The sequence below is a fragment of the Oryza glaberrima genome, chromosome 4 (genome assembly GCF_000147395.1).
Source record: "Oryza glaberrima chromosome 4, OglaRS2, whole genome shotgun sequence".
Taxonomy (NCBI): domain Eukaryota; kingdom Viridiplantae; phylum Streptophyta; class Magnoliopsida; order Poales; family Poaceae; genus Oryza; species Oryza glaberrima.
The window spans coordinates 25,839,073-25,866,547 of NC_068329.1; the positions used below are offsets into that span (position 1 = coordinate 25,839,073).

The 27,475-nt window shown below is 45.3% G+C and overlaps 3 protein-coding genes and 1 pseudogene across 3 annotated transcripts; 1 reads left to right on the forward strand and 3 right to left on the reverse strand.

Annotated features, from left to right (window-relative positions):
- Positions 1-790: 790 nt before the first annotated feature.
- On the reverse strand, positions 791-1,624 carry LOC127771762 (probable E3 ubiquitin-protein ligase ATL45). Its single transcript, XM_052297698.1, has one exon. It carries the CDS (start codon positions 1,576-1,578, stop codon positions 1,057-1,059), a length of 522 nt encoding a protein of 173 aa, XP_052153658.1. The 5' UTR covers positions 1,579-1,624; the 3' UTR covers positions 791-1,056.
- A 447-nt stretch (positions 1,625-2,071) lies between these two features.
- LOC127770025 (uncharacterized) lies at positions 2,072-2,952 on the reverse strand (annotated as a pseudogene).
- A 5,609-nt stretch (positions 2,953-8,561) lies between these two features.
- Positions 8,562-15,250, forward strand: LOC127771357 (flavanone 3-dioxygenase 2-like). The gene is made up of 4 exons (XM_052297248.1): positions 8,562-8,846; positions 9,112-9,359; positions 14,098-14,425; positions 14,742-15,250. Exons 1-4 carry the CDS (start codon positions 8,646-8,648, stop codon positions 14,985-14,987), a joined length of 1,023 nt encoding a protein of 340 aa, XP_052153208.1. The 5' UTR covers positions 8,562-8,645; the 3' UTR covers positions 14,988-15,250.
- Positions 15,251-15,943: 693 nt separating this feature from the next.
- LOC127769930 (protein DMR6-LIKE OXYGENASE 1-like) lies at positions 15,944-18,021 on the reverse strand. The gene is made up of 4 exons (XM_052295590.1): positions 17,696-18,021; positions 17,340-17,587; positions 16,899-17,220; positions 15,944-16,799 (listed from the first exon to the last, which is right to left on the reverse strand). Exons 1-4 carry the CDS (start codon positions 17,921-17,923, stop codon positions 16,539-16,541), a joined length of 1,059 nt encoding a protein of 352 aa, XP_052151550.1. The 5' UTR covers positions 17,924-18,021; the 3' UTR covers positions 15,944-16,538.
- Between the last annotated feature and the right edge of the window lie 9,454 nt (positions 18,022-27,475).

The following is a 27,475-nucleotide window of genomic DNA, read 5'->3' on the forward strand; positions in this document are numbered from 1 at the left end:
CGTCGCGTGTTAAAGTGACAATGGACAGTTGGACACGTCTTTTGGCCACAGACATAAAAACCGCTACAGCATATATTTTGTTGTGTTTTGTTAGATCGCTGGTAACAGTCGTAGTTTCTCGTGGCGCATGCAGTATCAACGGGCCAAATGCGGCCTAGACCGCCCTACGTACACATATATATATATTTAGATTAATTAACATATATATAAATGTGAGCAATACTAGAAAGTCTTATAATATGAAACGGAGGAAGTACGTTCGAAGACTAGCTACGGCTAAAATGTAATTTACTATGCATACGACTCAATTGTTCGACTCACGTATAATTGAATTTGATCAACGTTCGTAAATGGTTGTAATTCATATATATAAATATGCTCTCTTTAATTTGATATTTTGATTGATATATGGTTGTATTCGGCTAAAAGTATTTTCAGTTCGATCGGGTGGTTGCGTGCAGCTGCAGCAGTGCACGGTACCTTTCGTCATTAAAGGTGCACAATGCCGTGGCTACTTGACATGGTGCGCCTTTTCTTTTTGCCTTTTTTTTGGGGGGGAAATAAATTGACAAGTTGCTGTTAACATCGCGCAACTAACAATATCGCCAAGAAATTCAAGTATTGTGCGCACTCAGTTTTCCACGCCATGTACTTCCTAAATCTGGCGAAAGCACTAGCTAAAGCAGACTTAAACGAGAAGAGTGTATTATTGTCCAGGGCTTTGGATTGCGAAAAGAGCCGGAGGAGAATTTGAATGAAATCTGAAACCCATGAAAGCTTTGTGCAGAAGCCGAGAATAGAGAACGTACGGAGGCCCGCTAACAGACTGAATCACCGATCGAATCGACAAATGCACGCGCGGATCATCATGACAAAGATGTCCAACAAAATAAAGAAAACACTGTTAATTTATTATGCTTTTTTCTATTGCTAACCTGAAGATCGTCCAGGTTGCAGCTAGAACACGGGAAGTTGCCAACAGGCATGATTGTTGAAGCTATAAAAATGTACTCCTACATTTAAGCTCGTTTTGTACTGTACAAGCTCGATAAAACACTATGCCGCCATTTGCCAAGGCGGTAGCACCGGCGTGCGGCACAGAGGGCAGGTTCCCGCCTCCACCACCCAACCGTCGATGCACGCGGCGTGGAACGCGTGCGAGCAGCTGCTCAGCTCCGCGACCTGGCGCTGGCATCCTCCTCCTCCACCTCCAGCCTCCAGTTCCGCCAAGCAAATCGTGCAGATGTCCGCGCTCGTGTCGCCGTGCGGCGAGGCCATGTTGTCTGATCCGCCCCGCGAAGCACGCCGCCGTAGCCTGTACCACGACGTACTGAGCTTCGCCTGCATGAGGCGCTCCATCGCGCCGGTGTCTACGACGTCGCTGTCGCACCAGGAGTGGCAGCCGGGGAGCTCATTGTCCTCCTGGCAGGACACGACGCCGAGACGCTCGAGGAGGGCCGCCGCGAGGAAGCGGAGGACGGCGAGGATGTCGAGGAGGAGCAGGAGCTTCCGCCACAACGTTAACGCGAGGTCGTAGCTACTATGATCGCTGCCGCTGCTGCTGCAGGAACGCGCCATGCGTGCAGGTAATTGTGAATTGAATTGGCGATGCTTCAGCTGCGACAGGCATATCTTCTCCTTATAAATTGCGATTGGGATTTAGAGGTGGGGTATGTGGCAGTTGACACCACCATGCAGTAGCCATGCAGTTGGCGCAATGCCATCCTTTGGTAGCGTGGAGTCGTTGCAGGTAATTCCGCTAATTCCGCATGTGCGAATAGAAATTGATGGGATTGGGTCCAAGTTTAGTTGGTGGCGGAGTTGAAACTTTGGGGAAAAAGTGCACCAAAGGTCCCTCAACTTTTCAGCGAGATACAAAAACGTCCTTGAATCGTAAAACTAGATATACAGGGTCCCTTAACTATATAAAACCGGTCACCCGAGATCCTTCAGCATTTTTGATCTTGGTTTTGGTCTATGTGACAACTGAGTCAGCGTGGGACCCACGAGTCAGCCTGTCCAGGTCAGCCACTATCTCTTTCCCCTTTCTCTCACTTCTCCTCTCGGGCAACTACCGGGGCGGGTGGGGAGGAGGACGCCAGGGCGGCCGGCGACGTGGTGGCGGGAGCACGGGAGCACGAGGTGACACGGCCGGCGACGCGGAGGCAGGAGCACGAGGCGACACGGCGGCGGGAGCCGGGGCGGTGATGCATCCACGACCGCCTGGACGGAATCCCACTGAAGCCACCGCCGCCACCCACTGTAGTGGCTCTCCAGCGGTGCCATCAGCTCCTCCGCCTGCAGCACCACCTCGTCGAGGTCGCCTTAGCCGTTATCAAGGACGGACTTGAGCTTGCCGACGGCCTCGTCGACAGGGGCGGATCCAGCATGGGGGCGGCGGGGTCTCGAGCCCCCACTACTGGCGTGAAGACTATGAGAGACCCCATGAAGACCCCACTAAAATTTTTTACCATATGTAGATGGAAGGGGGACTATAACTCTATCTAGTTTGCTAAGACCCCACTGCTATTTTTTTCTGGATCCGCCCCTGCTCGTCGATGGCGTCCAACACAGCAGGAGCACGAAGCGACGCGGGCGGCGGACGCGACCGCCGCTGTGGGTGAGGAGACGATGTCGACGACAAAGAGGACGCGCGCGCGGCCGCCGGGGCATCGCCGACTTGCTGGCACCCTGCACGGAACAACAACAAACCGGATCGAGTCAGATCGAGCGGAGGAGGAGGGGGAGCTGCCGTAGCAGCGAGGAGGTAGCGGCTCCAGTGGAAGCAAACACTTATGACGTTGCCAAGCGCGACGGCGTTGAGGAAGGTGGAGGGGCGGCGCGGCTGGACTCGTCGGAGGGGTCGTCGTCACCCAGGAGGGAGGCGGCCTGGCGCATGGACTCGGCGAGCTGGATGAGCTCGTCCATGGCCTCAATGGCCGACGACAACATGGGTGGCGACAATGCCGAGGCGGAACAAGTGTGGCCCGTGGGAGGAGGACATGGCGGCGCGGTGATGGGATTCGTACTAGCGGGCACCGCTGTCGCTGCCCTCCTCCTCCTGGCCCGCCGCCGCGTTGCCCACCTGCGCCCGGGCTGCCACCGCTGCGTCGCCATGCCACCCCGCCGCCCGTCGCTGGCCGCCCCGAGCAGAGAGCGACAAGAAGGAAGGAGAGGAATAGAGAAAAAGAAAGGGGAAAGAGATTGGGTGACGTGGCCAGCTGACATCTTGGGCACATGTGGGTCTCACGCTGATTTAGCCGCCACGTAGACCAAAATCGGGTTCAATACCACCAAAGGATCTTGGGTGACTGGTTTTGTACAGTTAAGGGATCCCACATATCTGGTTTTATGGTTCGAGGATGTTTTTTAATCCCCATGACAAGTTGATGGACTTTCGGTGCACTTTTTCCAAACTTTAGCACTGGCCTAAATCCGCCAAGATTATGCAATGCTAGTTACTGGGCCGTTGCTAAGCTCCTAATGCTGGACGTGCTAAGGAGGGCCGAAACGTGGGCGACGAGGCGAGGAAATGAGGTTACCTTTTTCCGCGAGATCTCGTGCACTGCTGCAGCCGAATCCGCAGGCCCGGAAATATCTTGCTGCATTCGGACAGCTTGGTTGCCACGAGCCCACGACGCACGTCCGCACCGTACGTAGTAGTATGTGTCAGTGGCTCTTGGAGACAACTGATCTTAAGCGGAGCTGAAACTCTGAAAAAAATATTACAAGAGCATCACCGATTATTAGTACCTCGGGAGGGGGAAAAATATTCACAGCAAAAAGGATGAACTGCTTCTCACCGTGGTTTCCTCGTTTTTTTTTACAAACGCCTATACGGACACGCACAAGACCTGAAACCAATCCAGTAGATCGCCTATTGATAGTTGAAAGAAGGCCGTGCACCGGATAAACGGATATGCTGTCACTCAGAGCCAAGCCCATGAAACTGCATGCATGTACACTAGATAGCATATCCTAGAAGGTGCCCCGGAGAAGGTGTCAGCTGGTGAAGGTGATCGATACGTCGACATGGATTGGGGCAGGACCAGAGGAAGGAAATGCATGCCCGAACCACACGGCGACCAGTAGTAGCAGCACGTTGTCGAGGACGCGCGCATCGCGTCGAAACCAACGTGTATCACGGGCTGCTGCTGCAGTACTGCTCGCCCTGTGCGTTGTCCGATCCGTCCACGTGCTCCCGGCCGTCCCATGCGGTCCCCGGCTCCCCGGCCGTCGTCGACAACCTCGCCGTCCGAGCGCACCGCCAAAGTGCTCTCTGCCTCGCTGTTTTCCTGGCTCGCTTCCAATCCACCATATTATTCCAAGCTCGTTGTTTTGTTTGGTTCGTTTTTCCTCTCCGGGGAAGGAGAACGTGCTGTGTGGGAGATGCGCTAGCTGGCCTACCACTCAAGCAGTCAAGCTGTAGAGACGTGCATTTTGCGGTGCTTTTCGTACTCGATTTGGTGCGTCAACATGCTATGGGCCTGTTTAGATTTTTCAAAATAGCAAAGGTTGTCATTTTAGAGCACTTTTTATCATTTTAGATTTAAACACTAGTAGCAAAAGTTGGCAATTTGGCATTTGCTAGTTCATGTTACGGAGTAGTAAATTTTGCTAAAAAGTGCTTTGGGACTACACCCTCTCTCTTTCTCTCTCTCTAGTGCTGAAATAATAAAATTTTAAGATGCATCTAAACACCAACCAATACTTTTGCCATGTTAAATCTTTTGCCACTAAAACTTTTGTTATTTGCCATTTGCCATTTCAAATGGATCTAAACATACCCTATATTATATGGAAGATGGAGTACGTATATATCATTTTCCATAGACAAGGAGTAATGGTCGCGCTGCATGCAGATGATGATGAGATGCAGTGTCATGCAGGACTACGCTTGCATCTAGCGGGTGGCGGTGACTTTGATCTGGTCTAGAGTCTCGCCTAGCACGTACAGAGCAAGACAGTGATTTTCCTGGATTGGTGTGCCCAAGTGGTGAGGCAAGAGGGATGCGCGCGTTAGCGAGCGTACATGGCCGCGAGTCCGCGACGACGCCAGCGTGCACAGCGCGACTTGTCTTCATAAAACTACAAAAATAGCTAGCTAGTGTTGGATCATTCTCAAGTTTCGTGTAGAAAAAGGATGGAATACGTACGTACAGTATGGTACACCAAACAAAGGCCCCCCGCTTGATTAAGCTACTTGGATTAACTACTTATTACTCATTTTTTGTGAGTATTTTTTCAAATTACTAAATGATGCATTTTCTGCAAAAGCTTTCTATATACTCCGAAACTTCTTCTTAAAATCAAATGAATGTACCTTTTATATTTATAATAGTTAATACTTACTTAACCATACGCTAACAATATAGTTCATTCGTCCTAGAATATAAGAAGTTTTAGAGTTGGACACGGTTATTAAGAAAATAGGTACATGGTTGTGATTGGATGAGTAATATATGGAGGTAGGTGGAAAAAGTAAATGGTGGAGGGATATGATTGATTGGGAAGAGAATGTTGGTGGAGAAGTTGTTAAATTTAGGACAAATCCTGAGAACTAAAAATTATTATATTTTGAGACGGAGAGAGTACCTGTTACTTGTCCTGCCGATAAGCTTAGCTGAAAAAGCACAATCGAAAGCGGCCTAAGGGTGTGTTTGGAATCCCCCTTTCCCAACTCTCTACTCTTATTTTTTGCGCGCACGCTTTTCAAACTGTTAAACGGTATGTTTTTTACAAAAAGTTTATATACAAAAATTGCTTAAAAAATCACATTAATCCATTTTAAAAAGAAAATTAGCAAATATTTAATTAATCACGTGCTAATGGACCGCTCCGTTTTCCATAAGCACTGTGCGCGTGTTGGGATCCAGTGGCGGCGAACACAGCCTAAGGCTCCGTTTCAATTGGCGGTTGGATTTAGCTTGTTAGTAGCATGGAAAACAAGTCAAGTCAATAATAACACATGATTAGCCATAAGTAATTAACTATTATAATTTTAGAAATGCATTAATTTGATTTTTAAATTTAAAACCTTTTATTGTATTTTTTTATAAAATATACCATTTAGTAGATCACGAAGGATTCTCACTGTAAATAAGGATTGCCCTAACCCAACCTCACTCCTCAGAACTAGGCCTAAGATGAGCTCAAGGGGCTATGTGAGCGTCCATTTAAAACAGTAGGACTACTCAACAATCATCATGTGTAGTTGTGTGGGAATTTTGACTAATTTAAAACTGAAAATTTAACTGTTAAGAATAGTGAAAGAGAATATCTTCCTTTGACCTTAGTATTTGATGAATAACATATAAATGCTTATATTTTAGAACATAAGGGATAAGTTATTTATGAAAAATCCACCATATCAAAGAAGACACAATAAAAAAATTGCCCTGATAAGATTGACAGGCGTCTATAGTTAAAATAGGTGGGTGGCGTCTTAAATCTCCTCATCACCTCCGGACCATTGGTCTAATCCTATTGGAGGCTTTATGTTGCCTTTATCCAATGACGTGGAAGGCTTGCGTGTTGCGTCCGTACTCGGTACTTTGCTTGGGTAGTTGGGTGGTTAGCACGTACGGCTACATCTCACGTAATGCTCCCGGTGCTGTACTTCATTAAGGAGATAGATTATGCATGCATCCCGCACATACTTGAAGAAATAAACACTCCATGTAGACTTCATCTTGTAGTTGTATGTATAAAACAATTAATAGTAGCAATCCACTCGACATGCAGAACGCTGGATATACTTTTATGAACTTCCCATGAATTCAGCATAGAAAACTAATATATTATTTGATCAAGTTCGGCTCCATCATTTTCACTTTGATACTATATATATGTATTCCTCAATCGATTGTCGTGGATGTGGTAATCGAATGGTTATCCATGACCTGTGTAATAAGCTTTATATGTGGCCTGAGAAAAAGGTCCTCGTAATGCCTACTTACTTTATCTTTTTTCATTTGAACAAATAAGTGAGTGAGACGCTAATGGAATGTTCAAAAAAAAAAAAGACGCTAATGGCACTTCGTCTTGGCATGACCCACGTTGCCACGCCAAGTCATAGACTCTCGAATCCACCATGTCATCGCCTGCTCATTTGGTCGTCTCCTTTACACCAAGAATCCACTGATCGTCTGAGTGTTAGGGTTCTAATTTGCATTTTGTCTATGGGACTCCAAATTCCTATAAACGACCTTGACCAGTGGTACCGGAATATTTTACCTATTACACACACCACATTCACTAATATATAAATATGACGTACCTCTGTTTCATAATGTGAGACTTTCTAGCATTACTCATATTTATATAGATGTTAATGAATCTAAACACATATATATGTCTAGATTAATTAACATCTATATGAACGTGAACAATACTAGAAAGCCTCACATTATAAAACGGAGGGAGCACGTGAGTAGTGGTGTACAAATGTATATAAAAAGATGTAGTGTAAAGTGAGTGTAACTCAACTGGTTATGTTTCTTTTGGTATAACCAGTCCATCTGAGTTCAAGTCTTAAATATGTGAGCTTATATTTACGGCTGACTATTCTTTTAGTGGCAAACTTCGGAGGTATTTATTGTGAAATCTTAAGATATGCTAGTCCAGTCTTTCGGAGATGTTTTAGTGACTTCATGAATCTTAATATATGTTGACTCAGTCTTTTAGATGTGTGCATGCATATGTTTATAGAAATGAGTGCGCGTGCATTATGAGTGTTTGCGGTTGTACAACACTCAGGATTGCAACAATCCACAACACACAAGTCAAATCCCTTCTCAAAGGCAAGTTCTGAACTTTGGACGTTTGAAATATATATTTTTTTCATCGGCATGTTCCGTACTCCGGAATGTTCATGTTTTGCCTCATTAAGGTAACCACAATATGTATCTAAAGTGGGTAGTAAGAAATAAACAGTTATATACATAGTGGGACTTGTAAATAACTAATATGGAGTACTAGGTAATATGCTTACTACCCAGGTATAAGGAATAAATAAATGGTTTCTTTCATTTCTCTCTCATGGCTAGTGGTTGTGAGCCCCAACTTACTATCCACTTTTATTGTTTTATTATTGTAACTTCCGTGACAATTAACATCCACTGATGCAAGGTTCACTCTTAATCCTTACACACAAAGTAGGTAGTAACTATACTAAGCATTGGTTTCTCTCTCATGACTAGTGGTTGTGAGCCCCAACTTACTACCCACTTTTATTGTTTTATTATTATAGCTTCCATGACAATTAACATCCACTGATGCAAGATTCACGCTTAATCCTTACACACGAAGTAGGTACTAGTAACTATACTAAGCATTGGTGATGCCTTTAGGCTTTTAGTTGATGGGCCGGCCGGCCTTAATCTACTACGGCTGCGTTAGCTACAGGCTAGCTCGGCATTTTTTGGGCTTTGGCTCGGGCCGGCTTACTATTGGTCACACCTAGGAGTAAATATGAACTATACCTGTGTGGTGGCAATGACGGTCGCGGCGCGCGTCAACGCATAGCGCATTCACCCTTCAAGTATTCCCTCGCGTGATCTCCGGCCGGCCTCTCGCTCCCCTTCTCTCTTAGCTTGCTAGCTGATCTACTTGCCGCGATCCAGCGACCTCGCGCTTCGTCTCCCATGGCAACGACGCAGTTGCTGTCCACCGTCGAGCACCGGGAGACGCTCCCGGAGGGCTATGCTCGGCCTGAGTCCGACCGGCCGCGGCTCGCCGAAGTTGCCACGGACAGCAACATCCCGCTCATCGACCTCGCCTCGCCGGACAAGCCGCGGGTCATCGCCGAGATTGCTCAGGCCTGTCGCACCTACGGCTTCTTCCAGGTCCCTAGCTAGCTCTCACACGCGCGCTCTAATTAATTAACTGATCCCGTACGGCATATAGCTTAGCTAGCTAGGTTTTGTGTGTTCCCACTGCGGGCTTCACAAATATTATGTCCAACCATGGCGACATCGCCTTGACGGCATTATTTTCTCCTTCAGTCGTCAAGCCTGCGTCCTCTTCAGAGCTCTGGGCTCTCTCTGAATCATCTGATGTATAGATACTGAAGTAAAAACATAAACCTTCCTAACTTTTCCTTTATTATAGGTCACCAACCACGGGATAGCAGAGGAGCTACTGGAGAAGGTGATGGCCGTGGCGTTGGAGTTCTTCAGGCTGCCGCCGGAGGAGAAGGAGAAGCTGTATTCCGATGAGCCATCCAAGAAAATCAGACTCTCTACGAGCTTTAACGTCCGCAAGGAGACAGTACACAACTGGAGAGATTATCTCCGCCTTCACTGCCACCCGCTGGAGGAATTCGTACCCGAGTGGCCCTCTAATCCGGCACAGTTCAAGTAAGCACACACTAGCTAGATATATATTATCGATCTTGGAAATAAATTAATTTCAGCAGATCATATATTCCCTCGTGACACGGAGACCCTTGTGCTAGAACACGCAAGGTCAAGTTCGCTATATCCCACATGAGCGCGTCCGTTGGATGTCCCACCTGAGATATAGCACAACCCAAAATCAGCAAAACTGGCCGTCAATCCATGCGTTACACATTATTATCGATAGTATGCTAAACTTTTAATCATATTAAATTTGTTGGTTGTCTTTTTAACCATATATAGCGACTTAGATTAAACAAGAATAAATGTCCGTTAAAGATCAACGAAGCTAAACCGAGAGTTTAAGATAGGTACAACATATCCTATTCTATAATAACTAAAACTAATTAAAGAGTCCATGTGTATTTAACATAAATTCTCAGTCCAAAATGTGATACTTTAACTAATTAACATATGAGCTTACGCAGAGTGTCAAATTATATAGTACAGATGTCGATAAATATTTAGTTGTTCTCACCCATGATCTATGCATATGGTTTTGGTATCAAATCCAACAATTTGATACCACTCGAACGATTAGTGCAGGCGCGCTCTAGATTAGAGTTGGGCTCTGTGTTGATTGTAAGGGTGTTTCTCTGGGTGATCTCGTCTGTGTTCCTTTGTTGGTCTAGCGCCGGTCGGTCACGCTTAGCGCGGTGGCCGGTCCGATGCTAGCCTTCTCCCAGACCTGTGTGTTGGCACTGTCGATGTGTGGGTGGTGGTATACTTTTTTCTTTTTTCCTAGTTACGACCTTGTATGGTTGTAATCTTGTAATTTTTTCCTGCTCTATCAATAGAACTTCGTATCGTCTCGTGCGAATCATTCAAAAAAAAAAATCCAACAATTTGTTAGGGCACACATATATATAATAAGAACTAAAATGCTGACCTTCTTGCCCTCCCCTTCCCATTTTTTTTAATCCTTAAGTGGCCGGCCGCATGAGGAATAGTTACTACTTCCTCCATTTCACAATATAAGTCATTCTAGCATTTCGCACATTCATATTAATGTTAATGAATCTAGACATATCTATCTATCTAGATTCATTAATATCAATATGAATGTGGAAAATGCTAGAATGACTTATATTGTGAAACAGAGGGAGTATTTCAGTTTGAGCAAAGAAATTGGCCAGACTGTATTTACAGCCTGCACACTCTTTCCTTCAAGGAAGTGTGTCCACTCATCTCAATGGGTCTGTTCTATGCATGGCATGCGCTATATACAAGGCTTCTACAAACGTAGCGAGCTTGCGGCAAGCTAGCTAGTATCCCAATTGCCACCACAAATATAAGTATTTTATGAATAGCGCGCGATAAACATGACAAACCTTTAATTTTACTTTTGTTGCCAAATGCCAATAGAAAAAAGATCATAAGATTGATGGCATAAAAATGCTAATTACAAACTAATTAAATAAATTTATCGTGAAACAAACTAATTACATAATAGTATGCAACCTTTTCTATTTAAAATAATTTAACTTTATCAATAATACTATTGGTCAAAGTAGGACACAAGAGACTATATCAATATCTAACATGGTTATATTTGTAAAGGGTGAGAGTACTACAAAATGTACTCCTAACTAGCTCCTCGTAACTACTCCCTCTATTCACAAATAATCAGCATATATGGTTTATGCAGCGATACCAATACATTCCTACATACCACTTAAATTGGCATCGATCAACATGCAACACTGTTTCGTGTGTCCTGCACATACATCAAGGGTAATTTAGACATGATATTGCTTGCATGCATGCATGCACCACAATAGTAATAGTTAGTTTAAGAGATTTGCTCCGGTCCAATAAAAAGTATCTTGAGGTATCAGTACCTCACGGTACTAAATCATTTCTGATCGTTGGATTTAGTTGGGCAGGATGAATATTGTTAGATCCAACGATCTGATACCGTGAGGTACCAATACCTCGAGATACTTTTTGTTAAACCGAAGCAAATCTCTTAGTTGAATGGTACTACATGGAACAATGCATGCAAATAACCACTTAATACTTCACAGAAAAACAAAAAGTCACAAGTACCAAATATGCTTATCATTTCTGAATAACTTGAAAAAGTTAATTATTTGTGAATGAAGGGAGTACTTCCTTAAAAGAATAGCTACTAGTTCGTAAAAAAAACCATAGCTTAGATGCTGAAAGCTGTTTACCGTCGTTGAAAAAAAAAATAAGCGAGTACAGTGCATGCCACAGCTGCAGCTGTTTAGATCTCTTTATTTTAAGACTGTTCTCTCTTTCTTTAAGACTACTGTTCTCACTTATTTTGATGTTCTCCTGTAGCCCTGTGACGTTGTAGACTTGTGGTGCATGCACCTAGTTCAACCAAATTCACATGTCTCCATTTGTATAACTACTAATTATAGCTTTATACGGTAATGGATGGTCACGTACTTACGATGCTAATTAACGGCAAAAACATTAAATACGTGCGTACGTACATCTAGCTAGCTAATTAGTAATTAATTAAGTTGTCGCACCTTCTTTCAAGTTGATAGATTTCATAGTATATCCCTGGCTAATTAATATGTGTATTTGTCCGGCGGTCCGTGTTTCACAATCGACCGGTCCACAACTTTGTTAGTATGCACCTCATATTAAACTTAGATTTTTAGCTCATGGCCCGCTCAAATATAATGGTGTGACCGGCCGGCCATGCATGTATGGCGAGCACTTCACATGTTCAAACGATGCATACATGTATAGATCGATTCATTTTCTCCAGAAATACGCAGTGCAGTCGATAGATAATCATCATGCCAAGTCGATTGACACTTTTGACAGTTATCATGCGCTCATACCCCTCGGTGGGCCATAATGGTCGCTACGCGTACACGTAGGTGCTGCTTTTTTGGTGGTATGTATAATAAGAGGAATTTTTACGGTTATTGAGAAAATACTTAGGTACCAAAACTTTACACTAAAAGCAGCTTTTAGTACCTTGAGGTACTTACTACCTAGAGGTACGTACCAAATTTTACAAACAGAGATTTGCTACAGTCCAACAAAAAATAACTCAAGGTACTCACGGTATCAAATCGTTTTCGATCGTTGGATATAACAATACTCATCCTGTCTAGCTAAATCTAACGATCTAAAATGATTTGATACCATAAGGTAACGATGCCTCGAGCTATTTTTATTAGACTGAAGTAAATCTCATAGAAAATATGGTACCTCTGCGTACCTTCTTAAGAATAGTAAATTACCCATATAATAAAGATGGGATTAAGTGCCCGTACGTAGCGTATATGGTCCAGAACACAATTAAGTGCGGCGTGCACTATATGTGTACTGGTCGAATGGAATATGCATGCACATAAAGGAGTACTTGTGTCGCTCAATTAATTTGCAGAAGGGAGTGGCTCAGACAAGCTCCACCCTCACAGGGGAATCATTATTTCATTTTTGTTGAATACTAGCTAATATGGTCCTCAACTTTCACTTCGAGATCATTTTAGTCCCAGATATTCTATATTTAAAAAAATATCCTAAAACTTTGTCACGTAGCTTTGTATAGTCCTTGAGCCCATTAAAAAGGCCACGTAGAAATGTCTCGTCATTCTCTCGTGCAATGCTGGGTTTTTGTTGTTGCAAATTTCACAATATGTAACTTAAAAGGTGAGATCCACGTCCATTGCATTGGCACATGAATGAATAGGACCGAGGAGGAATAAGATGACAGAGAACAATATTTTTCTTCCATTCCTTTTGGCCTATTTATATACATAGACAACTCAACGTATGAACTATATTATATAGCCTACCCTCATAATGTGAGATTTTCGTTTTCCATTGGCTGCCCTTAAATATCCATTCTACCTTCATGTACAATAGAATAAAAAGGAGGGAATTTATGGATGGAAGTTAGCTAAATAAGGGGTTGTATATATATTTTAAAACAAAATTTAAACGTTAGAAATATAATTTACAATGGAGTGAGTATTTGTTAAGAAAAGAAGGAAATTTCCGGAAACAACGATGTCCCAAAACCTCGTCTAGCTACCTAATCCGAAAACTTCTACGTTTTACTTTGGAAACAGTATCCCTCAACCTCCGTTTAGTGTCACTCCTTCTGTCCCATTTTAAGTGTAGACGTGGGTTTCTATATCTAACGTTTGATCGTCCGTCTTATTTAAAATTTTTTATGATTAATATTTTTATTGTTATTAGACGATAAAAATATGAATAGTGTGCTTTATGCGAGATTTATTTTTTATTTTTTCTTATATTTTTAAAATAAGATGAACGATCAAATATTAAACACGAAAATCCATGACAACACTTAAAATAGAACGGATGGAGTAGTTAGCAAATCTTCCACATGCCGTTATAGTCGCACGGTCCGCGGTCGCAGCCATGCCTAGAAGTCTACAACAACCGAGCAATACAGTTCAATCACGTAGAAGACTAATCACCCTACCAGAGACATGCATGAACTTGCGAGATTTTTACTCGAGACAAATCGTGGAAAAGGTAAACCGCACCCTTGACCTCGCAAAAAGAAGGGGACCGACTCTTCATCGGTCTCCTACTTCGTCTGTTAATTCCAAAATCCAATGTGCTGGAGTAAAATCAAGCTAGCTGAAGTCCAGGACAGCAACTAGTTTCAGTAAAACGCCAAAATTAAGGCGTGGACGCTTAATTTTCCGTTGCACTTTTTCCTGGCATGCAGGGAGATTATGAGCACGTACTGCCGAGAAGTCCGGCAACTGGGGCTCCGGCTTCTCGGCGCCATCTCTGTCAGCCTCGGCCTCGAGGAGGACTACATCGAGAAGGTGCTCGGCGAGCAGGAGCAGCACATGGCCGTGAACTACTACCCGCGGTGTCCGGAGCCGGACCTGACCTACGGCCTTCCCAAGCACACGGACCCCAACGCCCTCACCATCCTCCTCCCCGATCCGCATGTCGCCGGCCTCCAGGTCCTCAGGGACGGCGACCAGTGGATCGTTGTCAACCCACGCCCCAACGCTCTCGTCGTCAACCTAGGCGACCAGATACAGGTCACATAGTACATAATCATACTATATTCATTCTAGAATATAACAACTTTTAGGTAGATGGGACATAATCTAATATTACGAATCTAGACGGCTTGTTCAGATTCATAATACTAGGTTAAAGTTGCTATATTTTGAGACGGATGAAGTATTAATTATGCATTCTCCACTTATTTTAAAATAAATTAATCTAGTACTAACATATTCTAATAATATAAATCTGGATAATTATGCTATTAATTTATTTTGAGCGAAGGAGTATACATTTCTGTCATTGCACTGTGTGTACCGTCAGGCTGAACTGCTGATATTTATGCAGGCTCTGAGCAATGGCGCGTACAAGAGCGTGTGGCACCGTGCGGTGGTTAACGCGGTGCAAGAGCGCATGTCGGTGGCATCTTTCATGTGTCCGTGCAACAGCACGGTGATCAGCCCGGCGAGGAAGCTCGTCGCGGACGGGGACGCGCCCGTGTACCGGAGCTTCACCTACGACGAGTACTACAAGAAGTTCTGGAGCAGGAACCTGGACCAGGAGCACTGCCTAGAGCTCTTCAAAGGCCAGTAGTAACGACTAATGAACTCGATCGTGTGCAGAAACTTCAGACTTGCGCTTCATCCAAGTTAAAATTGCTTGCCGCTCGTTGCTGCAGTGCAGATATCCTCGTCGTTTGACGGTTGTGTGTGGTTGTCTGGTGCACTTAATTTATCGGTTCAGTACTTAATTATGTCGGGCAATGCTTTACTTATTTTATCGATGTTATGTATCACATAATGCTTTGGTTATTCCTAAAACTTCCAATAAAATTGGTATGCCTAATTACCCTCAAACAGTATCTTCATTTTAGATAGCCTTTCCTCAGCGTGTGGTTGGTTGCAGATGGCGGTTTGCTGGAATCTCATTAATTATAAGATGCTCGTTTATTGCATTGCAACGGGATAAGAAGATAAAAGTAGATCAAATTTCTTTCTGCGCTGATTTTACACAAATGTGAAATGAGGGCAGCTCGACTTGTTAGATTTTTTATGGTAAAATCAGTCTACCTGGGTTTAAATTCTAGATTTGATATGGATGCTTACATTTACGGTTAATTATTCTTTCAGTGGTAAGCGACGTACTTGTCGACAACGAGGCGCCCTAGTGACTTCGTCAATCTCAAATTATGCTGCCCTAGTCTTCCAGAGATACTCATAGGGGTAGAGTGTGTGTACGTTGCCAGCGAGTCGCTCGTTGTGACTTCGTCAGTTTCAAGATATTTCGGAGGTATTTATAGGAGTAGGGTTTCGTGTGTGCGTTCACATTGATAAGTGTACATGCATTGTGGACGCCTACGTCTGTACTGTGTTTCTAGAAAAAAAAAAGATAATCTTATGTTGATTTTTGAGTTTGGTACGGTCCTTTACAAACGTTTACTATTTTGGAATATCCTCCGGTGGAATCTCATTGAACCTTTTCTCATGCGTGGACTCCATGCATGCATGTTATTTGAATGTTGTAGTTGCGATCGATTACGAGGAAATATGGTAACAGGCCCTAGAGAAAAAATAGATATGAACTTGCCGAGCAACAGCTCTTTACAAGATGTTTTTTTTATTATTGCTAAACACAGTACAACACAAACGCCTATAAATACACGCACACTTACTACTATAAACACATATTCTATCTCGAGATAAGTATCTACAAAAATTGGAACAATATATTTTGAGATTGACGCTACGTTGACATGCAAAGATTTTGCAGAAAGATTCAGTGCTCCGTAAAGGTGATTTGCGACTTCCTCCACATGAGCAAATGCAGAGACTGTGATTTTTGTTCCATCATCTTAAAAAAAAAAAAAGAGCACATCAGTAACATCTGCGGAAGTGCCTGGATGCTATGTATATATGGACTGAGTTATCAGTCAAAACATATTTCACTCACATGTCTATTGTTTAGCGTCACATAGATCTAGATTGGTAGTGCTCCACTTTGTTTTATTATTTTCGAGAAAGCTAGGGTAGAGGAGCACCTTTTTTAGTGGTATAACACGTCGCATCGGATGTAAGGATATATTTTGCATGGCCTGTTTATGGATCACAATCTTTTCCTTTTTCAAGAAAAGTTTATGGACCATAATCAGACGGCCTGATCGTTAGGCCGGAACCGGTCTAAGCAGCTGGCGGACTGGAGGCCCATGTTCCAGAATTCGTCGTAGTAGGCCTGGTACGTGAAGGGCCGGTACGCCAGCGGGTGCAGGGCGCCGTCCACCAGCGCGCCGGCCGGCGCGATCACCGCGTCCGGGGACGGGCAGTAGAACGTCGGCACGGAGATCCTCTCGCTCTCGCTGTTCACGATCACCCGGTGGAGCACGCTCTTGTACCGGTCGTTGCTCAGCGCCTGCACGAAATTTAATCAGTTAATCAATCGATCGGCCTAAATTAATTGATATACTCAGTAGATGGAACTGCGTATAATATTTACGATCAGTACACATACCTGGATTTGATCTCCGATGTTGATGACCAGGGCGTCGGGCACGGGGTTGACGGCCACCCAGCGGCCGTTGCGCTGGACCTGCAGGCCGGAGACGCCGTCCTGGAGCAGCAGCGTGATGGCATTGGGGTCCTTGTGCCCCGGCAGGCCGTAGGTGAGCTCCGGCTGCGGGCATGGCGGATAGTAGTTCACCGCCATGTGCTGCGCCTGCCGCCCCATGGCCGACACCATGTGGCCCCTCTCCAGCCCGAGGCTCTCAGATATCGCCTCCAGCAACCGCAGCGCCAGCGCCCTCGCCTCCCTCGAGTAGGTGCCGACCACTTGCCTAGTACAGCATGTTCAATTTGTCAATTTTTACCATCTTCCATGTGCGTAGGCGTAGCCTATGTTCCATCTTTGCATTTTTGACTTTTTAAACGTTCATGATTTACGTCCAGGGCTGACCTGAAGGAGGGTGGGTTGGAGGGCCACTGGTCGATGAAGCTCTCGAGAGGGTAGCAATGCAAGCGCAGGAAGTCGCGCCAGTTGCTCACCTTCTCGGTGCGCACGTTGAAGCTCGTCGACAGCCGGATCGCCTTCTTGGGGTCGTCGGAATAGCACTTGAGCCGCTCCGACTCCGGCATGTGGAAGAACTCCCTCGCCACGCGCAGCATCCCTTCCACCACCTCCTCCGGGATCCCGTGATTCTTCACCTATATTTTCATATCGTAAACCGCCGTCAGATCCACTGTTCAAGCAGGCCTTGCCGATGGCCACGATCAGTCTCACTCTCACGGATGTGTTATGGCGCGTGCACGTACCATGAAAAAACCGTCGGTTTCGCACGCCGAACCGATGGCCTCGACAACCTTGCGGCGATCCGGGCCGTCGAGCTGTTTCAGGTCGATGACCGGAATGCCGGCGCCGGACTCGTGGTCGACGTTGTCGAGGTCCGGGCGGTCGCCAACCGGACGAATGTGGCTCGAGGGGACTTGCCCGGATTGTGCCACCAGATCGCTCAGGAGAGGCTTGGCAATGGCTGGAGCCATGTTAATTACAGCCCTAGGGATGGCTGGAGATGGAATGCCCGTGTAATGGTTAGCTGGGGCTACTCGCTGCCTTGATCAATTAATGAGGTTTTAGTACATGTATTTCGGTCTGCCCTGCGGCCTTTTATAGGCGAATTAACTTAGCTTTACCACACCTAGCTAGCCCATGAGGAGAGAATCCTTTTTGGAGACGCAGATGGGACAGAAAAAATCGAGTATTGATTGACTTAGTTGTGGTGCGATATACAAGACTAATGGCTGCGTTAGATCAACCTCGACCAACCAATTGAGCATATAACATGTTAGTTGTACAACGCAAAGGTGTCGTAGTTGTTGATCTGGTAAACCAGACGAGGAACGATCGAACAGATCGTTTTCCTCCAGCTCTGCACTTTCGTGCGTGCGGCGCAGTCGGTAGTACGGGTAGTATTCGAATCATTCTGCCGCTTTCGGGTTTCCTCCTTGTCAGCCGGTTTGGTGCCGACTTGTTGAATTGCGGCTGAGGCTGCCATTTATCAGAACGTGAGCTCTTACCCCGCCGCTGATGTCTTCGTTCTAGAGAGTCTGCGTCGATCGCCCTCCGTCGACACCGGTACAGGACGGCCGCCGCCGGCCGGCGGCGTGCCGTGAACGTTACTACTAATAATTTACAACTGACCGGAGATTAGTCTGACACGCAGGCATTCAATCTGCCACGCATTGTGCTAATTTCCCACACGATTATTTCAAAGCCACGGCTTAATAGAGTCCTTTTCTTTTTTGCAGGGAAGCTTAATATAGTCTTAAAGAACGCAGAAAGAAAATTAGTTACTCCATCGCGACAACGTTCGCCACGGCCACATTTTTCAATCGAGAAAACTGCCAAGGCACCGCAAGGGAGGATAAATATTAAAATGGCGACACGCATCCCACGCGAGACGGCCGCAAAAGGGCACAGCAAAGAGCGGCACGGGCCTGACGCCGGGTATGGCCGGCGCACCGACATGCTAGCTATCAATCGTCCACTGTGCGATCAAGCGATTGCTACAGCACCAGGGGGGAGTATCTGTTTCCCCCGGCCTACCTGTCGAAATCGATCGGGATCTCTCACTCGATAATTGCGATGCGACGGGCATCAACTACAGCCCGGGAGTCTCCGATTATGAAAATGGCGGTCACGAAGATTCCCGACCGATCAAATATCATTTTTATAAATGATAATATTTTTATCTAGTAACATATAAAATTTATTTAATTTATTCACACTTTTTAGTACTGTTCAAAAATATAATTAAAGTTTGATTAACTGAAAATGGTTTTCGAACACATGCTACTAATTCTACCATTTCTAACCGTTTTTATCCCGTCATCGAGCCCCTGGACAAATCTAGCGAGTAGTTCGGTCGATGCTGGTTGCCGGTTGCTCTCGCCGGCCTCATCGATAGAAGCTGGTACTTCACGATATTATGTGCACAGTATTTTAGTGAGAGACAGCGAGATGCTACGTCGGCGCTGAGGGCTTCAATATGCTGGCACGCTGTCGTCAGGAAGGATGACGTCATCCCGATGACTTCACGGTGACACGGACGCAAAATGTATACAGTAGCTAGGCATCCGTGTGCTAGCTAGCTTGTCAAAGGAGTGACGGCTGGGAGGCTACGTGTACAGATCGGCCAGTTGCGGCGCTTTATTCTAACTCGAATTCCGGCGGATCCTAAAAATCTCTTAGGCATATTTCCAAATTTACTTTTGATAAGCATATTTTAATCCAACCACCTATTCTTTTATGCCATTCCTAACCCAATACACTATATATATTTTCCATAAACTCCATATCATAAAAAAAAACTAGTACTAAATACTACTCTTCTAATACAAACACCACTACTCCCTCCATCCACAAAAGTTACACCTATTTTACATTTGAGTCTTTCCAAATAAGTTGTTCTTATTTGTAATCTTTATACATTGAAGACTTAAATAAAGAGATAAATTAAATGTTTTATTAGAACCCAAGGAGTCATCTAAAATACTCATTGGTTGCATGGTTGCATTCACTCCTTGATTTTCTAACATCCAAGGTGATTTATTTTTTTCTTGATTTGGTGTCAAAATTAATATGTGTAACTTTTGTGGATGGAGGGAGTATTACATACTTAATTTTAATGTTACTTATCTCACATGATATCTTAGATGTTGTGTAGAAATTCTCTTTCTTCATTTATTCAGTTGTCACATCATTTTTCATTCTAGGTAGCAGCTTATTTAATGCTATGGACACCATTCTAGTCATTGATTTGGGAATGGCATTAATGACTTTCTCTGATTTAATGCATGACTCTCCATTCTTCCACGTAAGATTGGCTATATGGGCATCGAGAAATATAAATATTAGAATCGCTTGTTTACGAGGAATTACCAGTACTCCCTTCATCCACAAAAGTTACACCTATTTCACATTTGAATTTTTCCAAATAAATTGTTCATATTTGTAGTCTTATATGCATTCAAAACTTAAATGAAGAGATAAATTAAATGTTTTATTAGAACCCAATGAGTCATCTAAATACTCATTGGTTGCATGCTTGCATTCACTCCTTGATTTTATAACATCCAAGGTGATTTAATTCTCCTTGATCTTGATGTCAAAAGTAATATGTGTAACTTTCGTGAATGGAGGGAGTATCATGTTTAAATGGATGATAAGTAGAATTACTTATCATTAGTTATTGTGACAAGATGAAATATTACTATCAAAATAGATGGAGGGAGTATGTCTTTTTTAGAAGTTAGACCCCAATAAACATACCACAATATTATTCGCTAGTAGCATTTATTATTCTAAACACACCATGTATAATTTATTGCATTGTAGAGCTCAGTATACACACATATCAAATTGTCTTTCCCAATATCGTTTTCATAATATTGTAATATAATTTATACATTGTTTCTGTAATATATAACTTACATTTATTTATCTATTTGGTAGCAAAGTGCAACACGTCGTTGAATCATGTTTCTCGCTTTGTTTTTGTCGGAACTTAAATTTTCTAGCGCGTGCATCAGATGTGAGCTGGGGAGGCATTTTCCACCTAAGTTAGGTAGCCGCATGTTACCAGAGAACTTGACACACGTAACTACGTACAGAGAACTACGTTTTGGTGCAAGGATTCGATATGTGTTTTTTTAAAAAAATTTGTGTAATATTACAATTCTACATAGATTTGTGAACTTTAATTTTGCACCATGTCATATTAAATTTCTAGGACATGGATGATGCAAGCAAGGAAGGACCATCTATTGTTTGAGAAAAATACTTGGATAATAAAACTCATACATAAAAATTGGGGTCCGCTTCATCTTAGACATAATGTCCTCAACGATGAGAAAAATAGCTTGGCAGTTATGACATAGGATAATTGAAAGTACCGGTGGCATCAAGGTTGGATGGATTCAGCCTAATGGTCATTGCCCTCCAGGCGACAAAGGTTGTTATAGCTAGAAGGGAAGACGGCCTTATTAGCGGTGATAGTGGCGATCAGGGTGGTTGGATTGGCCAAGCACACCTACTCTTTCTCGGTATTGGTCTGGCCCGCCACCACCTCTGTTATCACTAGACAAGTTGTCTCTGGGACCGAACACCTACCCCCCTCCCCTATCACGGATCTGGTCCACACCTGCGATAGTGGTCAACCACCTCACAGTACAACTTCTCTCGCCGGCTAGCTCCTGCACAAAGCGAAAGCACCTCCGCTAACTCTACGCCGCCGACCAACACCTTCATCGTGGCCTCCTCTTCCTTGCTCGCCCATGCGCTCGCTATGGCAGTGCCGCCATTGTTCATCTGCCGACAATGCCCACTATCGTAGCCTAGAACATATCTATTTTTGGGAATCAGATCCGACCTTTGCGACATCAAATTGACCGTGCAGTTTAGGATCCACCACTGACCCGGTGGGGATGCAGTCATCGGCCTTCGCTATCACTGGCTTATTGGCGGTTTTAAGTTGGGGATACGGTAGGAAGGAGGAAAGCCTGCCACCTTCCTCACGCCGTGCAGATTTTCTGGCAATTTGCTCAACTGAGGTAAGATAGGGGAGATGAGGCGGATAGCACAACGGCACGGGTGCTAGGGTTTCGTCCGCGTCACTCAAACTAGTGGGACAATGCTAGATCGAGACCGAGATGTGATGTGCATTTTGATAATTAAATTGGGGCATGTCCTGATATCAAATAGATAATTGTTTCTTAATAGTTTCAATATCACGAAATGACATCACTATATACAACTCACATTTGGTTGTCTCTGGTCGTTTCTCTAATGGAGTACTTTTAATTCTCACGTGTGCTACAAATTATTTCTAAAAGGGTTGACAAGTACAACACAGAAAAAAAAGTACACAACCCACAATATATGGGTATTGAACTGTTCTTTACCAATTAACGACAAGTACAAAAAAAAAGGAGTTCATATAACCGTATTGTGTTGTCTCTTCACCAATAGATGGTGCCCTTTTCTCTCTTACCTCTTTTTTTTATTTTTTATGAAAAAAGAAAATCTGCATGCCACTGATAAATACACCGAGATAATATGCTTTAATAAGAAAGGAACTTTTCTTAAGAAAAAAACGTTAGGACGTTATTCTATACCTACATATTTATTGTATAATTAAGTAAGAAATTTACCTTAGGTCGCCTAAATTCCTTGGTCCACCACTAGTCCGCTAGTATCCCAATATATGTTGTCTTTTGTAACTGAGCTAGAATCCTATGGTTAAGTCAAATTAAATATGATCGAATATTTTAGTGGCCGGGTTACTATTAGCTAAAAAGGTGACAAACTAGAATCCAATAACTAAAGCTAGAAAATTGCCTTTGTTCTTCACTCTTTTTGTTAAGCGGTAGAAAGAGTTTTGACAAACTTTTCTCATTAGTCAAGTATTAGTACACACAGTTATATATAAGACATTATTCTTCGTCTCAACTTTCAAGGTTGCAACCTAGCAAGAAAACTGCCTTGGTTGATCATCGACCTTTTTTTAAGCTGTGTTTGGTGCAAAGGATTGTGAACCCTTTATTTGTACGTAAAAACGAAATGATGAATTAACACATAATTAATTAAATATTAGTTTTATAAAACTAAAAGAATAAATTGATATAATTTTTTAAGCAGTTTTTTATGAATTTTTTAATAAAATATACCGTTTAACAGTTGAGAAAAACATATACGTGAAAAATAAAAGAGCAAAAGTTGAAAAGATGAGTATAAAACACAGCCAGCAGAACCGTTTCTTTCTTATAGGCCTGTAGGGAGGTGCTGTCTAGTGGCTGCCCCCTGGAAGATGCTCAGAAAAATGAATGTAGGTTCCAGTAAGTGCGGCCTATTGCCCTTTATACTTTCTAAAATGGAGAATGTCCCTAGCATTTGTGCTGCTTTGTTAAAAAAAATAATAATGCGTTCGTCCTAAAATATAGTAATATATAGTAATATAGTATCAGATGAGACATATCCTACCACTATAAATCAGAATATAATATACGTTTAAATTCATAGTGATATGATACGTTTTACAGTATTATATTGCTATATTTTGAAACGGGGTATTACTTTCAACCATTACAATTACAAGTCTAATAAAATCACTATTAGCTTTGCGGCACTTAAAAACAAGGTAGTATAAAGTAATAAACTATTCGTAAACTTGGGAAAAGAGGGGTCCTTTTTCATTTTAAAAGAACGAACATAAGTTCTTTTTCATGAACAAAGGGTTAAAGATCTGGCCTTGCTGATGCTAGACATAACAATCAGAAAAAAAAAAAGAAAAGGAACGACCAAGGGGACGATGGTTGAAAGGAAGCAGCCGAAGCGAACGAGATGAGCAACGCCACCACCTACATGGAGAGCGTCACTTCCTTTTGTGCTCTTGGCAGCTCCAAATCCTTAGCGCCTCCAGAACGATTGATTTAATGCAAAGAATTTTGCTTTTGTTCATCTCCTTTCTTTCCTCCCGCCACTTATCTAGAAGCTGCTGCTGCGGCTTCTAGCCGGCCACCGGCAGGCTATAGAGCGACAGAGGGATAAGCAAGAGATAGATAGAGGAAGGGAAGCAGAGAGAAAAGAAACAATAAAGGGCTAACATGTGAACCCATGATTTTTTTTTCTTGTGACTAACATATGGGACCCACGTTTTTAAGTTGTTATGTTATAAGTAAGCGTCACGTTAGATAAATACTTAGTCAGCATGCCACCTGACGTCATGTAAGATGGAACCGTCATTCAAAGCATCGAGAGATTCGATTTGCATTAGTTAGGGGACGCAAATGAAACTCAACCTGTGGTTGAGGAATCCAAAGTAGGCTTCTTTTCATCAGAAAAAACATCAACGACTGGGTTTTCTTGTCTAGATAATTGGGTTAATTTCTATTTAAAGAGTTTCCCACCTCCTCGATTACGCTCCCGCATCGCCGTCCCCGTGCGACCCCGCCTACGCCGTGTTCTCCTGTCCATCCTCCCCGGCGACCGCTCTCAATGCCGTGCCCTTTCTTGCTGTCACGCCGGGCCGGCCAACATTCTCCGCCTCTACGCCTGCGAGGACTCCTCCCTTTGTCGCGTCAGTTGCAAAGAAGTTGCTACCTGCGGCCGCGCCGCGGCTAGTGCTAAGTCAGAGTGCTGCTATCCACTGTCCGACAGCAGCATGTGGGCTTTCACAGAGTTCGAATGCCGGGAGTTTTCGAGCTGGGTCAAGAACTGGTCGGCCGCGGCAGGAGTGGCGCTAGGTATTGTGAGGGGGGTCGAGGTAGAGTGGAACGTGCCAAAGGGCAGCGAGATGGTGACTTGCGCTGATGGTGTGGTCCTCGTCAATGCCACGGCGGTGCGCGGTGGCATGTGGTGTGCATACGACACCGACCTCATCGGGGACGGTTTTGCACGGGGCACTGTCTGCTCAAAAGGCACATGTATACTCTCCATGATTGTGCCCGCCGTGTGTCACGCGAGCAATCACTGTGAGTCCGAGAACTTTCGAATTCAAATACTTAATGTTTGCTTGTATGCATGTTTAGCCTGCAGCAATTCTGGGCAGGAAAGTGACGACAGGGAGTGTTTTTTCACCTGGAAGGTCATCCAAGTATATTAAGAAGGAATGAAGTTAAAAGAAAAAAAACTCAACATAAGCTGTCGAGGTCGGAGAAACCTCTAGGAACTGGCCCATGCCTCCTCCATCCCGCCATTCGCCGGCCTCCTTGCCAGTTTTGGCTGAAGGAGAGCCTGGAACTGGACGGCGTCGCGTCGGTGGTCTGAGGCTCTGAGCTCCCCTCGCTAACCAACTGCCACCTCAATCCAACATAGGAACTCCCCAAAGAGAAGGGGAGGAACTCCAGGAAGAGTGAGAAGAGTGAGGGTGCAGACCGGCAACGAGGAAGACGACCCACCGCCACTAGCTCCGTTAGCACTGCCATCACTCCCTTTACACCCAGCCTCGGGGCATACGAACTGCCATGTACACCCCAACGCCACCACCGCTGCACCAAATGGCCAGACTGCAGTCTCCGAGCGAACCACCTCACCGTCGCCGTCCGACCGCCCATGCCGCATCACGCCGACCATGGGCCATGTTCTGGCCACGCCCTCCGGGAGGGCCACCGCCGCCGTCTGCCTAGGCCACGCCACGCTTACCCTAGGCCGTCACCCGACCGCAGATGGCCACCGTGCGCTGGGCCACAGCGCCCCACCGACGCCTGCGCCGTGCCGCGACACAAGCGCCGCCTCCGAGCCCCGGCCATCGCGCCGAGCGTGGGGCGGCCAGATCCGGCCACAGGGCGTTGGATCTACCGTCCTCCGCCCAGGCCATGCCGCGTCGCCGCCCTGCGCTGGCCCGCGACGCCCCACGGCCCACCGCGCGCTGCAGCCGATCCCTGGCCGTTGCGCCGCCCGAACTAGACGTGGGGCAGCCAGATCCAGCTACAGAAGCACCGGATCCGCCACCACCCCGAGGCGCCTCGCCGTCGTCGCCTCCGACCGTGGTGGTAGGTGTCGTTAGCTCAACTCCGCCTTCCTTGCGCCAAGGAAAGGGTCGCCAAAGTGGAAGGCCTCGCCGCCGCCTTCCTGGCTCACCGCTGACGTGCTCCAATGGCGGCGAGGTGGAGAAAGAGGAGGAGGTGTGGCGGCGCGGGCGGCTAGGGTTTCGCCCCCCCCCCCCCCCCCCGAGCCGCCCGCACGAGAGCGACGCGGGGGTCCTACAACCACTTCTGCGGCATGGAGTGTTGCCAGGGAAGGTTTTGCACCAAGAAGTCAGTTGCTCTTGCCGGTAATTACACACTCCATGCGTTCCATTGATTGGTCGCATTTGCCCATCAATCTCCACTAGCTGATCCCCATTCCACGGATAAGTTCTTTCGTCTCGCTCTTCTTCCTCGCGGCAGCCTTCCAAGGACACCCTATAGGACTGGGACATCGACCCGGCGTGCATCCCCAAGATCCTCGGGGGCGCGTGCAACGCGAGGCAGTTCACGTACGAGCAGCTGGACGACAGGACGAGGTGACCAAGAGGTTCCGACAAGGTCGTCAACGTCGTGGACGTCACGGTCCACGCCGTTCTCGACGACGGCAGTCACGGCACCGTGGTCGCGGTGCAGAGGATCAGCTCCTCTCCGAGGTCTCGCACCGGAACATCGCCCGCGCCGTCGGCTTCTGCCCCAACTCCAGCAACCCGGTGCACGAGCACTTCGCCGGCGGTACGCTGGAGCTGCTGACGGGGCTGAGCACCAGCATCCGTTCGACTCGGTTGCGCCCAAGCTGAGGGAAGGGAGGCTTCATGAGGTCATCGACCCGACGCTCCTCACCGGGAAGCAGCTGCCGGCGCCGAACGAGGAGGTGAGGAAGATGTTCGAGCTCGCCGTGATGTACATGCTGAGCGCCCAGAACGGGCTCTGCATGCTCGGCGTCGCCAAGGAGCTGATGCAGATCGTGAGGAACAACATCGGGAGCAGCAGCAAGATTGAGATATCCCTCGAAGAGACATTTCTCGAGCTCGAGCCTGCTGCAGATGATCTCCATGTCGCCCAAGACGCTGCATCACCATCTTCCTTGAAGAGAGAGCTAACTGCAGAGCTGCACCACCATCTCATTCACCTTGAATGAAGAGGATCTATGATGCCCGTGTTAAGGTTCGGAGCAAATTTCACCGTCCCAGTGAAGCCTGTGAAACATTCAAACTGTCAAAAGCCCGTCTATAATTGCTGCAAACCTCCGCAATACAGAAGAGTATGGAGCGCAATAAGCTCCGATGTACTTACCGGGTTACTCTTCCATCTTTATGCTTCCCTAGATCTTCCCTCTCAACCTTGGTGAATTGGGTCTGCGTCGCAAATATTTCTCGGAGAAGGTAGCTGCTGCAAACTTTACAAACAAGAAGGACAGACACTTGCAGTATTCATCAGAAAGGTTAAGGGCATAGGACAGTCATGCACAATTATCAGTAGTTCAGTACACAGGTTATTTGTCTAGACCAGCTTCAGGGAAGCTGTGCCATTGTTAACCCAAATTTCAAGCAAGGTCTACAGGGAACTTAG

Coding starts and splice junctions, on each gene's coding strand:
- LOC127771762 (XM_052297698.1), bottom strand. CDS start 1,578: ATGGCGCGTTCCTGCAGCAGCAGCGGCAGCGATCATAGTAGCTACGAC.
- LOC127771357 (XM_052297248.1), top strand. CDS start 8,646: ATGGCAACGACGCAGTTGCTGTCCACCGTCGAGCACCGGGAGACGCTC. Junction 9,360..14,097: donor TCTAATCCGGCACAGTTCAA/GTAAGCACACAC, acceptor CCTGGCATGCAG/GGAGATTATGAGCACGTACT. Junction 14,426..14,741: donor ACCTAGGCGACCAGATACAG/GTCACATAGTAC, acceptor ATATTTATGCAG/GCTCTGAGCAATGGCGCGTA.
- LOC127769930 (XM_052295590.1), bottom strand. CDS start 17,923: ATGGCTCCAGCCATTGCCAAGCCTCTCCTGAGCGATCTGGTGGCACAA. Junction 17,221..17,339: donor TCCAACCCACCCTCCTTCAG/GTCAGCCCTGGA, acceptor ATGCTGTACTAG/GCAAGTGGTCGGCACCTACT. Junction 16,800..16,898: donor ACATCGGAGATCAAATCCAG/GTATGTGTACTG, acceptor AATTTCGTGCAG/GCGCTGAGCAACGACCGGTA.